At 47.2% G+C, this 12,459-nt stretch overlaps 1 protein-coding gene across 1 annotated transcript in view; it reads left to right on the top strand.

Moving 5' to 3' along the window:
- The window catches only part of CYFIP1 (cytoplasmic FMR1 interacting protein 1), a 95,504-nt gene extending 83,323 nt beyond the window's left edge, over positions 1-12,181 (top strand). The window contains 6 exon segments of the mRNA XM_036858865.1: positions 1,655-1,785; positions 7,114-7,186; positions 7,726-7,820; positions 8,610-8,848; positions 9,230-9,377; positions 11,366-12,181. Coding sequence (XP_036714760.1) covers positions 1,655-1,785; positions 7,114-7,186; positions 7,726-7,820; positions 8,610-8,848; positions 9,230-9,377; positions 11,366-11,530 — 851 coding nt within the window. The 3' untranslated portion in view covers positions 11,531-12,181.
- The last annotated feature ends 278 nt before the right edge of the window (positions 12,182-12,459 follow it).

A 12,459-nucleotide genomic window follows, 5' to 3' on the forward strand; every position in this document is an offset into this window, starting at 1 on the left:
GCCCACACGTGGGTCACCCATGAGAGACTGTTCTGATGGGTAGTCGGCTGGTGTGGCTGAGCCCCCGGATGTCGCTGGCACCGCCCAGGGCTATTGGTGTCTAAGGGGACAGTGAGATGACCCATTTGGCCCCTGGGAAGGGACGTAACCGCTGGTCTGGCCTGGCTTCGGAGGATCTCAGAAAACAGATGAGTAACATTGGGATAATAAAACTGTTGCTCAGATCCTGACTAGAGGTGGATATTTTAAATGTCAGAGACAGGCCATTTAGGCCAAATCCAGAGCTGGTCTGGGGCAGAGCTGTGGGCTTCAGGGCTGCTCTCTGAATGTCCTCGCCCAGCTGGCCTGGCACCACCGTGTGGATAGTGCCATGCTGCTGGGAGCGCCCCTGCGCTCTCGTGCCGTCTCAGGTGGACCGCAGAGAGGAAAGGATGGCCTCCCAGGCAGGCAAGGCTGTGGGGTCCTTGCCGAACGGCATTCAGGGCCGGACCTCTCGGAATGACGGGTTTCGAGTCGTTTAAGTTTCTGACTTTGTTCTCCTCAGGGTTGTTGTGGCTATTCTAGGTCTTCTGCGTGACTGTAAATTCTGGAGTCAGCTTTGGGGATTTTTGACTGCATCAGCATTGAATGGATGGATTGAGTTCTTTCCAGACTTTACGCCTTGTGTCTTTTCCTGCCTTATTACAACATCCAGGGCCTCCAGGACAGTGGTGAAGATGTGTTGTCTTGCTCTGGAGCTCTGGGAGGAGGTGTGCAGATTCACCACTGAGTGTGACACTGGCTAGCTACAGGGTTTTTGTAGATGTCCTTTATCAGACTGCGTACATTCCCTTCTGTGCCTGTGAAGGGATACTGAATTTTACCAAATACCTTTTCTACCTCTGCTGGAGATGACAATGTGGTCTTTCTCATTTATTGCGACGTGATGCCTCCTCTGAAGATACAGGCAGACCTTGGAGATATTGCAGGTTTGGTTCCAGATAACTGCAATAAAGTGAATATTGCCATAAAGCAAGCCACATGAATTTTTTTTATTTCCTGGTGCATATAAAGTTATGTTTACACTATACTGTAGTCTATTAAGTGTGCAATGACACCATGCCTTATAAAACATGCATATCTTAATTAAAAACACTTCATTGCTAAAAAAATGCTAACCATCATCTGAGCCTTTAGCAAGTTGTGATCTTTCTGCACTAGTAACATCAAAGATCACTGATCCCAGATCACCGTAACAAATACAATAATAATGAAAAAGTTCAAATATTTCAAGAATTACCAAAATGTGACACTGAGACATGAAGTGAGGAGACGCTGTTGGGAAAATGGCACCTATAGACTGGCTTGACGCAGGGTTGCCACAAATCTCCAATTTGTAAAAAAACAATATCTGCGAAGCACAGTAAAACAAGCTATGCCTGGACAGGGTTGACAGAGAAAGAGGCTTTGGAGCTGAGGCCCAGCACTCAGGTGGTGGACAAACCACCAGTGCAGGGAAGGTGCTGGGGTCAGGAGACGTGCGGCCATGTCCTTGTGGGCACGATGGCAGTGTGAGAATGCTCAGTGCTCCCGGCCGTGAACCCCAGGCTGCTCCCTGTGGGCCTCCCTCGCCTCCAGCCTCCCCCAGCCCCACACTCATTCTGTGCCACCACAGGCATCCTGGAGTTCTTCCACCACCAGTTAAAGGACATTGTTGAGTATGCGGAGCTGAAGACGGTGTGCTTCCAGAACCTACGGGAGGTAGGCAACGCCATCCTCTTCTGCCTGCTCATAGAGCAGAGCCTGGTGAGTGCCCTGCCCTGCCCTGCCCTGCGTCCCGCCAAGCCCCCCTCCCCACGGGTGATGGAACAGGCCGAGCTTTAGATGCTTGATTCAGTGGGGTTATTTAGTGGCGGAAGGGGAGCAAGTATCGTAAAGCACCGTTCTTTTCTCATGACTGTTTAGACTTCAATTTGAATTTGTTCCCTACAACTGGAAAACAAAAATGCAATGCAGTTCATCATTTAAGAATGTCTTATTATATAGTATTTGCTGCATCTAAATTAACATATGTGATATACCCATAAGGTAAAAGCACTGCTGCCCAGGGGAACTGTGTATGATGGAAATTTCCATAGCTGCGGCTGTGGAGCCCTCGAAATGTGGCTCCATGTGAAGAACTGATTTTTAAGTTTTGCTGAATTTTTTTTTACATTTAAATAGTTGCATGTGCCCCATGCCTACTGCAGTGGACAGCATAATAAAGCAAACACTGGGAGCCCACCACACTAGGAAAGCACACATGGGACACCCACTTTCTCCACTGATTGCCTCCTGGTGGTGTCGTTTAGCCTCTCCCTCTGTCCCTTGTAGACCACGTCAACTGACAGTTCTGCACCGAGAGCCTTGGTGAGTGTAGCATGGACTCTTGCGTGGCCTCACTCTGCCTCTCCCTCAGGACTAGAGAGCCGGGCATCTTCCCTGGTGCTGGCCTCTTCCCGTCCTGTTAAATGCTCCGTTTGTATCTTTTGTCCATTTTACTATAATTTGTGTATCTTCTGTATGTCACACTTAAATGCAAATACCTCCCCCTGTTTTTGGCTCGTCTTTCCACTCTAACAGTGGTGATGTTTGGTAAACTGATACTCTGAATTTGAATGTAGGCTCTCTTTTTTTTTTTTTTGTCTAACGGTTAGCACTTTTTGTATCTCTTCAAAGAAGTCCTTTCCTACCTAGGGGTCATAAAGATATTCTTTCATATTTTCTTCTAAAGGTTTTAGGTGTTGCTTCTCTTCAGTTTATACTCCTTGTGGAGTTGGTGTTTGTGTGTAGTGAGATGTGGATGAGGTTCTTTTGTCCTCTGTGGGGTAACCAGTTGTCCCTCCTCCAGTGGCCGAAGGAAGACTCCTTTCTTTGCTGGTCAGCAGTGTCACTCTGTCATCCTTCAGCTTTTTGTGGATGTGCTGGTCTGTTTCTTGGCTTTCTTCCTCATTCCACCGGTCTGCGTGTCTGTCCGTGGCCTCTAAAACGTTGTCTTACTCATGGTAGCTCTAACTTGTCTTGACACCTGACAGGACGTGCTCCTTTTTCTTCTTCAAGCACATGCTCCCTCTTTGTGGATCTTTGCTCTGCTCTGAAAGTGTTAGAATCGGCTTGCCAAGTGCATTGAAAAAGCATATTGGCATTTCGATGGGAATTGTTTTGCATTTCTGGCTCCGTCTGGGGAGATCTTTTCTCTGTTACTTCTTAAAGGCAGTCTCTTGTCTCCAGGGCCCTGGCAGCTTGGCAGAGGCAAGGTCGTGTTTTGCAGTGACCAGGGCTGGGGTGCCCGTACACTGTGCAGGGCGTGGCAGTCAGACTGCCAGGCCTGTAGGGGCTGAGCCACTGGACTGGCCCTCTTACACCCAGGTACACAAAAAAGAAACTATGTTGGCTCTCGTGTCAGGGAGTCCAAGGTCGGTTACAGGGTACAGCCTCCGGTCAGGACCCGCATCTTCTGGCTTCCCCTCTGCTACTCTGCTCCCCGGAGACCCTTTCCATGTGGTGCCAGAGATGGGCACCTCCCAGGCCCTCCCTGTCCCACTAGCTGTGACTCGGCCCAGCCCCCCCTCCCCTGCAGCAGGAATGGTGGTGCAGGGCCGGCGGGCGGCTCCCTGAAGAGCTGGTGTCCAGGGCGGCCTCACTCCAGGAACAGCTGAGGGAGAACTGAATCTTTTATCTTTCATGTGTATTTACATGTGAATTTTTAACAACCAGATAAGTTAGGGGAAATTCCTTTAAATAGTAATCACTCATCATGAATTTTAAAAGATTTAATATAGGAAAATTCCCTTCATGAGTGACTTTTCCTGAAACACACACATAAAGGGAACACTTGGACATTTGTTGGCTTCTGGAAGGAGTGTGATCCTGTGTTAGAAACTTAGGGAAAGAGAAATCTGGAACTGATGTGATCCTTACCTGCCCAGACCCTTCAGTAATTCCTGTTTTCTATCCCTGGACACCAGTGCAGCCCTTCTGAGGCATCCAGCACTCTCAAAGCACCACCCCCCCCCCACCCTTCCCAGGCGCCCAGCACTCTGGATGGCCCCCTGCAGTTCTTGGGGACCAGCCTCAACAGTGGCTGGACCTTCCAGGTCTCAGGAGCCAGGTGAGTGCTGGGCCTCGGCGCCCAGGTGACACAGATGCCCGGTGTCTCTTCCCTTCTGAGACCAGGGCCTGGGTCTCAAGTTTACACCCTGTACTGGGCTCCCTTGAGTGACAAGCACAGTGCTGGGCATCTAGGAAAGACATTAAGTCAGTTGATCTTAAAGCAAACTTTGGCTTATGAGTGGATGGATGTTTCTGAAACTAAATAAAAAGGTCATCTACCACTCAGTTGAGTGCCATTTTCTTTTCACTGTAGATTCCGTGGCCCATGAGTGGCCCCTGGACATGGTGGCTCTACCTGCAGGAATCTCTGTCCCCACCCCCTCCTGCCCTCTGTGCACTGTCACCCTTTGCTTCCTCCTTCCCACCTCACCTGTCAGTGCACCTTATGGCAGTGGCAAGAAGCCGCACTCTTTGTGTTGGGCATATCTGCTCCCAGGCCCTGCCCCAGACTGGAATTTTGTGGTCTTGCATTTGTCCTTTTGGAAATAAGGGGTGGTGTTTTCCAGTACCAGGGTGGGACTCTAAGGTGAAAGATGCATGGCTCTTCTCACTCCATCTCATCAAACCCAGATTCTAGACACTGATCTCTCCTTGGTGGTGGTGTTGGTGTCTCCAAGGAAGGTGGTAATAAACTGTGTTTGGCATTTGTGTGGACTCCCATTAATATAAATGGAGATGTTAAGCATAGGTGTGTTCTTCAAATTGCCACATTAGAAAAGTGGGGTAACCGCCACCCAGCTGCAGGGGGCACTGAGCCTGTGGTGAGGCCCCCAGGGTATTGGTGGCCCCAGCTGGCACCAAGATTTGGTTGAGTAACCAACAATGTTGATCTTACCCTGAACTTCTTCATTGGATAGATATGTCTACCTTTCTGAAGAAGGGTTTTTTCCTTTTGTTCTTTAAATTCTGCCCTTTAAGCCCAACCTGAAATTTTTGGTGATGTAGTTCTTTTTAGCTTATATGTGTGTGTGTTTACTGAACTTTTTGTTTCATAATAGTTTTAGATTGCTTTTTTGTTTTTTATAAATTTACTTATTTAATTTATTTTTGGCTGCATTGGGTCTCCGTTGCTGCACGCGGGCTTTCTCTAGTTGCAGGGAGCGGGGGCTACCCTTTGTTGCCGTGCGCAGGCTTCTCATTGCGGTGGCTTCTCATGTTGCGGAGCACAGGCTGTAGGTGCAGGCTCAGTAGTTGTGGCTCGTGGGCTCTAGAGCGCAGGCTCAGTAGTTGTGGTGCACAGACTTGATTGCTCCGCGGCATGTGGGATCTTCCTGGACCAGGGCTCGAACCTGTGTCCCCTGCATTGGCAGGCAGATTCTTAACCACTGTGCCACCAGGGAAGCCCTGCTTGTTTGTTTTTAATACTGAATTTTATAGCCATTCTCCCTCTTTCTCTGGCTTGGTTTGGGTGCAGAAATTTGAGTTCACTGTCAATGACACCTGGAAGCTGCACTGATAGCCAAGTGATCCCTCTAAAAGTGGTGTTGCCAGCAGGCAGGTGCTTTTACCACCTATAGAGCCCCTCCATCTGTGTGGCTCTGCCCCAGCCGTCCCACCCAGCAGCTCTCTTCCCTCATCAAAGTCTCCCATCCCCCATCCATTGGCCCGGCCACTTTCTTGCAGTTAGTCACCTTCCAGATGCCCTCCAAACTTCTTGGTGCGGATGGGCTGATCGCCCGTCTCCACTTGGCTTTTTTCACTTGACAGTAAATATATTTTGGAGACCACTCCGCATCAGTAAGTGGTGACGTTCCTCAGCCTCTCTTAGCTGCGTGGCACTCCACGGACATTGCCCCCATGCTGTGTTTGCATGCTGTGCTGTCACCGTCTGATGCCTTCCTTCTTTAAGCATGTCCTCTTTCGGCCCCCACGCCTCCTTCTCCTAGTGCAGGGGGCCTGGGGACCAGGTCCTGTGTGCACTGGCCTAGAGGGGCTCCCGTCACGTGTATGCTGCGTGAAGAACTCGTGTTGTTGCTGGACTTGGGTGCAGGAGACGGGGTGGAGGTCAGCCTCCCTCTGGGGGGTTCTGGAGGAGCAGGGGTGACTGATAGGCTGCTGCTCCGGGCTTACGTTAGGTGACGATGGGACCCTCACTTGATGGGTACAGAAAGCCTTCTCTTCCTCCTCTTGGTCTTAGCCTTGCTTTCATCTTTGGGGAGATCCTCAGAAGGGAAACTCTCATCAGTCAGTATGTTTTGACTCTCTGATAACCATTTCTTTAACAATTTTTTTTATTAAGGTTTCAGGATGGGTGTAGAGTGGGAGGCATAGAGGCCATTCTCGTCTTCCGCCTTTTTGCCCTGAGGTGAATGCACCGCGGTCTAAGGAGCTTTCCCTTGTTTACGGGCCCTCAGACTCGGGAAGGGCGCCCTGTTCTTGCCCATCTTTGGGTTCCTGCTGGGCTTTTAGGAGTCCCAGTGCAACCCCTGTGACATTGGAAGTAAACTTTCTCCCTGCATTGCATTGTTCTGGAGGTCTTGTGTAGCGTGGGGTTTTATTGCCTCTTTAAAGGAGTTGGTGATCCAGCAACAGGTTCAGAGCGACTGCTCAGAACCTTGTTTTGGGCTCTGTGGGGAATCGCTGACGCTGCCCCTTCCTTCTGCCTTCTGCGCTGTTTACACAGGAAGCACCTCCTTCCTATCTCTGCACGGAGGGCTGCAAAACTGTAAAATACGAAGGCCACGTTCAGTGCTGGGTTTACTCATGTCTCTGTTTAAATTAGTCAAAAGTAAGTAAAAATGAAAATTCAGTTCCTCAGCCACATTCCAAGTACGTAATTGCCACATGTGGCTGGTAACTACCTTAAGAGCACAGCTAGGGGACATTTCCATCATCCCAGAGACTCCTCTTGGGCAGTGCTGTTCGCAGTGTTTAATTTACACTAAATGCCAAGGACGTGCCTTGTTTTCAGCGCCTGATTTCTTGGTCCATTTTTGCTGTGAGATAAGCTTCCTAACACAGCCTTCGTCTTCTTTGCTCTAGTCTTTGGAAGAAGTATGCGACCTGCTGCACGCAGCCCCTTTCCAGAACATCTTACCGAGAGTCCACGTGAAAGGTGAGCCAGTCCTCTGACCAGGGCAGGGATGCATGTCTGTGTGGCCAAGGAGTTCTCGTTAGCTACAGGCCAGCTTTGTTTGAGTTTCCTGCCTGTTCAGTCATAACCTGGGGTAATTGGTAACATAATGTAGTTAAATGAGTATCAAATAACGGAAGCGTTTAGGGCTGAAATGCAGTGTCTTGGATGTGCTTCAGAATAGCACGGAAGCAGGGGTGTTGGGTATCTATGAAACAAGAGTGCCATCTCATGATTGTTGCAGCAGATGGGCACAGAGGATTCATTGTACTGTGCTCTGTTTTTGATTACATTTGGATTTTTCAATAAGTTTTTAAAAGTGAATATTGAACAGAAAATCAATTCTCTGAGTTAAAATAGCAAATGAGCCAGTTCCATAAAAGAATTTTCAAAGAGAACCTACATGTATAATGTTAAACATTTTTCATTTGGTTGGTTTTTGTTTGTTTTGACAAAATTAAACTTGTGCAGTTATTATTCATACAAAGGAACAGAGTGTAAAATATTTTTTTCCACTGCAGAGGGAGAGAGACTTGATGCCAAAATGAAAAGACTAGAATCAAAGTATGCCCCACTGCATCTTGTCCCTCTCATCGAAAGACTGGGAACCCCTCAGGTAACGCATGTTGGGGCCGCTGTCACTGCTGTGAGCTGGGCCCCCCACGTTAGGCCACTGGCGGGGCTGGGGCTTGAGAGCAGGGGTTCTGGGTGAGACGCAGCCCTGAAGCGTCGTGAGGGGGGACGAGCCCACTCAGCCGCTCAGGCCCCAGTGTCTCAAGTGGGGCTCGTAACAGGACCTTGTCACAGGGTGGCCGGGAAGTTTGAATGAGCTAACACGTGGAAGGGACGTAGAACGTCACCTGGCACGTGAGACAGACACAGAAAACGTCGCTGTTTTTGTCGTCCATCCCTTCACGAAGGAGGCTTTCTCATAGGTTTTTAAGAAGAGAAGGCAGGGAGGAGTTCCGTGAACTTAGGCCAGCTACATCAGAGTCTCTCAACCTCAGCACTGTCGCCATTTTGGACGAGATAATTCTGTGTTGTGGGGACTGTCCTATGAATTGTAGGACATTTAGCAGGATCCCTGGCCTCTACCCACTAGATGCCACTAGACCCACCCCAAGCTGTGACAACCAAAAACGTCTCCACACATTGCCAGATGTCCTCTGGAGACAAATCACCCCCCGTTAAGAACAGCTGTACTCGACAGTTCTCAACTCTGAAATACGTTTAGTGTGGTAAGACATACGGGTAATAGCTGACGTATTTATTTTGTTGATGCTTATTTCTAAAAACCCTCTTCTGCAAGCTGGGATAGTTTCCAGTGAGTCAGAAACAAAGCCGGAGTACTTTAGTTTCAGCACCAGCCTCCTGCCATGCCCGTGACGTTTTGTCCTTCCTACAGCAAATTGCAATAGCAAGAGAGGGGGACTTGCTGACGAAGGAGCGCCTCTGCTGTGGCCTGTCCATGTTTGAAGTCATCCTGGCTCGGATCCGGGCCTTTCTGGACGACCCCATCTGGCGGGGGCCCCTGCCCAGCAACGGGGTCATGCACGTGGACGACTGTGTCGAGTTTCACAGGCTGTGGAGCGCCATGCAGTTTGTCTACTGCATTCCTGTGGGGACACACGAGTTCACAGTCGAGTAAGCGCGTGTGCTCGGGGCAGGGTGGGGGAGAGAGCCTGGCGCTGGGCTAACACAGGGGACCACCTTCCTCTGGAAACGGACCCCCAAGTTGCTGAGCTGCTATAAAGCTGCTCAAGTGCCCAGCAAGTGCCTCAGGGCTGGGCTTCTGGAGTTGTCTGAACTCATGGAAACTTGTGCAAGTCAGGTGTGCATTTTGCTAGATAGGAGGGCCACAACTTCATGAACTCATTCTTCATGGAGGAGCCACAGTGTGCCAGAGGAACCCCAAAGAGGTGTTTACCAGGGACACACCTCTGCTCAGCATTCCGGGCGGGGCGCGCAGGTGGTCTGGTCGCTGGAGTCTGATCACTCACCCTACCTACCGCTTCTTGTCCCCAGGCAGTGTTTTGGCGACGGGCTCCACTGGGCTGGCTGTATGATCATTGTGCTTCTTGGGCAACAGCGGCGCTTTGCTGTACTGGATTTTTGCTACCATCTACTCAAAGTCCAAAAACATGATGGCAAAGATGAAATTATCAAAAACGTGGTATGTGGAAGTTTCACAAAAAAAAGATACTTTCTAGTTACTATAAGTTGTTTTTCTGGGAATGTTTCTCATGCCAGGACAACTGAAGCTTTCTTTTCACTCCCCAAATGAATCTAAATAGAATTAGTAAGTAAAGGAGTCTGGTACTGAAATACTAATGGTTCCATTTTCCTTCTATTTTCAAGGTATGTAGACCTACTTCAAATTATAGAGGCTTGTAAGATCTGCATTTTCAGATTATTGGCATACCCTTCAAGTCTTCTGGCTCCCTTCACTGTAGTTAAAGTGTGTTTGGGGCTTTTTTAAAGATCTTTTTGTGTTTTATGGATTCTTTGTAACTGAATTCCAGGAAATACTCTGCCATTATCTTTTCAAATATTTTAGTGTTTCTTCCATTTTGGGACTTCAGTTAGATATGTGTTAGACGGACTTATCTGGTCTCCACTTAATATCTCACAGTTTTCTAGGTCAGAAGTCGGGTACAGCACAGTTCAGCTGGGTCTTCCATTTACAGTTTCACAAGGCCACTATCAGTGTGTCTGTAGGGCTGTGCTCCCTTCTGGAGCCTCTGGTCATGGATCTGCTTCCAGACTCATTCAGGTGGTTGGCTCAATTCAGTTCCTTACAGTTGGAGAACTGAGGTGTCCATTTCCTTTTCCTTGGCTTTCTGGGCTGTACCCAGAGTACTGTCTTCATTTAACTAACTCACTTCAGCTCAGTCTGACCTGCTGTGCTTTTACTTTCGAAAGTCATTAGTTTATATTTAAAATGTTGACTTGTTTCTTCTTCAAATCTTGGTAGTAATTGATAATTTTATCTTCTTCATGGAATTTTTTCCAATTTTTATTTCTTTACACATTTCATGTATCTTATGTTCTTTATTTTTTAGTTCTAGTATCTGAGGCCTCGAGGGGTATGTAAAACTCTGAAATGTTCCACTGCGTTGGACTTTTTTTTTTTCTTTTTGGCTGCATCAGGTCTTAGTTGCGGCACGCAGGATCTTCTTTGCAGCACGCGGGATCTCTCATTGCGGCACGCAGGCTCTTCATTGCGGCGCGCAGGTTTCTCTCTAGTTGTGGCATGCGGGTTTTCTCTCTCTAGTTGTGGTGTGCAGGGTCCAGAGTGCGTGGGCTCTGTAGTTTGAGGTATGCAGACTCTCTAGTTGAGGTGCACGGGCTCTGTAGTTGTGGCGTGCAGGCTTAGTTGCCCCGTGGCATATGGGATCTTAGTCCCTTGACCAGGGATCAAACCAGTGTCCCCTGCATTGGAAGGCAGATTCTTTACCACTGGACCACCAGGGAAGTCCCTGTGTGTTGGATTTTATTTATTTGGCAGCTCTTGTTTGATAGGGTTTTCTCCTAGGATTTTCATTTACTGTTCATCTCCCAGAATTATTACCAACTTGGGACCACTTTAGCCTAATGAGAGGTCCAGGCTTTGTGGAGAGTCTCCAGGTGTAGTCCACCTTGCTTACTGCCCAGGCTCTCTCCTCATCCTACTGCTGCTGGTGGCATCTATCCCTGAGGAGGTCCTGGCTTTTGCTTTACTTCCTGCATAGACAGAACCAGCAGTGCTTGTGTTTTTTTTAATCCGGTTCTATTATAGCATGAAGGTCTGTCAAAGCATCCTGTCCACAATAACTGGAAATTTTTAAAACTTGTGTTATACTAGGTTTACTGGTCTTTCCCCATTGACCATATTATCTTCATCTTTACATTCCTGGCTTTTAGGAGGTGTCCTATAGGTTCTTAATACCTGTTTGTTGAATAAATAGGTCTGTTAAGTTTTACAAATGAACCTACAGTTAGTAGCATGAAACCAACAGAGAAATGTTGCAAAATATATTCATCGGTTACATTAATGAGATGGTACGTGTCAATAGTTTGCTATAATTTTTCTGAGAAAATATGAAAATCCTGACATTTTGACACATGAAGAATAAATGTATAACTGTTATTAGTAAAACATCCTAATTTTAACTGTTGTAGCCTTTGAAGAAGATGGTGGAGAGAATTCGCAAGTTCCAGATTCTGAATGATGAGATAATCACTATCTTGGACAAGTACTTGAAGTCAGGAGATGGAGAGAGCACGCCCGTGGAACACGTTCGCTGCTTTCAGCCACCTATCCACCAGTCCCTGGCCAGCAGCTGAGGGCATGTGTATCACCTGTTTTTGAAGAGTCCCAGTACTGACTGCATTTAAGAACTATAAGGGCATGTTTTTCTTTCCATAAACTATTTAGTGAGATCTTTAGGAACTATTTTTCAGTATCTCTGTGCCTGTTAAAGGGGGTGTTTTCAATCTAAAAGCTTAATTTTATAAAATTGACTTATTTTTCTACACTAAAATTGTATATACTTTTGGTAATTGGAGAGTCTGAGAATTTGGCTGCTGATGGTTCCCATCATGTTCTTACAAAATTATTTTCCATTTTTCTATGGAATGTTCCAACAGCTAGCTATGTTATGAAGTGCTGCTGAGTTCATCCATTTATCCTTTAACAAAGGATCCGTAACATTTAGGGAAAGATTTGTGAACTTAAGCAAGAACCTTAATTACTAGCTAATTGTGATAAAACCCATTATCAATTAGAATTAAACTTAATGATTATTTAGCTTTTGTTTAGGGATTTTTCTGGTTTTTTTTATGAAAACCTTTTCTAAGTCATTTGTTCCTTTCCCCTTTTTGTGTCAGTGTTTCAGAAAATAGTGAACTTGATTTCTCTGCTTCTGCTAAATCCAGTTGTGACAAAATTTGTGAGGTATGATTTAAAGGTTACAGAAATAAAACTAATGAAACCTGTTTGTGTTCCTTCATTTACTGTGACCCTCCCTATGAGCCCTGGCTTGGGCAAGGTACTTTCTCTCCTCACTCGAGTGCACAAACCAGGCCAGGAGTCTAGGTCACCTGCAGCCTTGGGAGAAGGGACAAGATCATGATAGTAACTTCCATATGGCTTTAAAAACGTTAATACCAAAAAGTCCAGGTGCATCATCCATGGCACCAAATATAGTCTGTGAACTATTCTGTTGTACTGTTTAACCCTGAGTTACCTAAAACAGAACTGTTCTTTACAAGGT

This window comes from Balaenoptera musculus, chromosome 7, assembly GCF_009873245.2.
Source record: "Balaenoptera musculus isolate JJ_BM4_2016_0621 chromosome 7, mBalMus1.pri.v3, whole genome shotgun sequence".
NCBI lineage: Eukaryota > Metazoa > Chordata > Mammalia > Artiodactyla > Balaenopteridae > Balaenoptera > Balaenoptera musculus.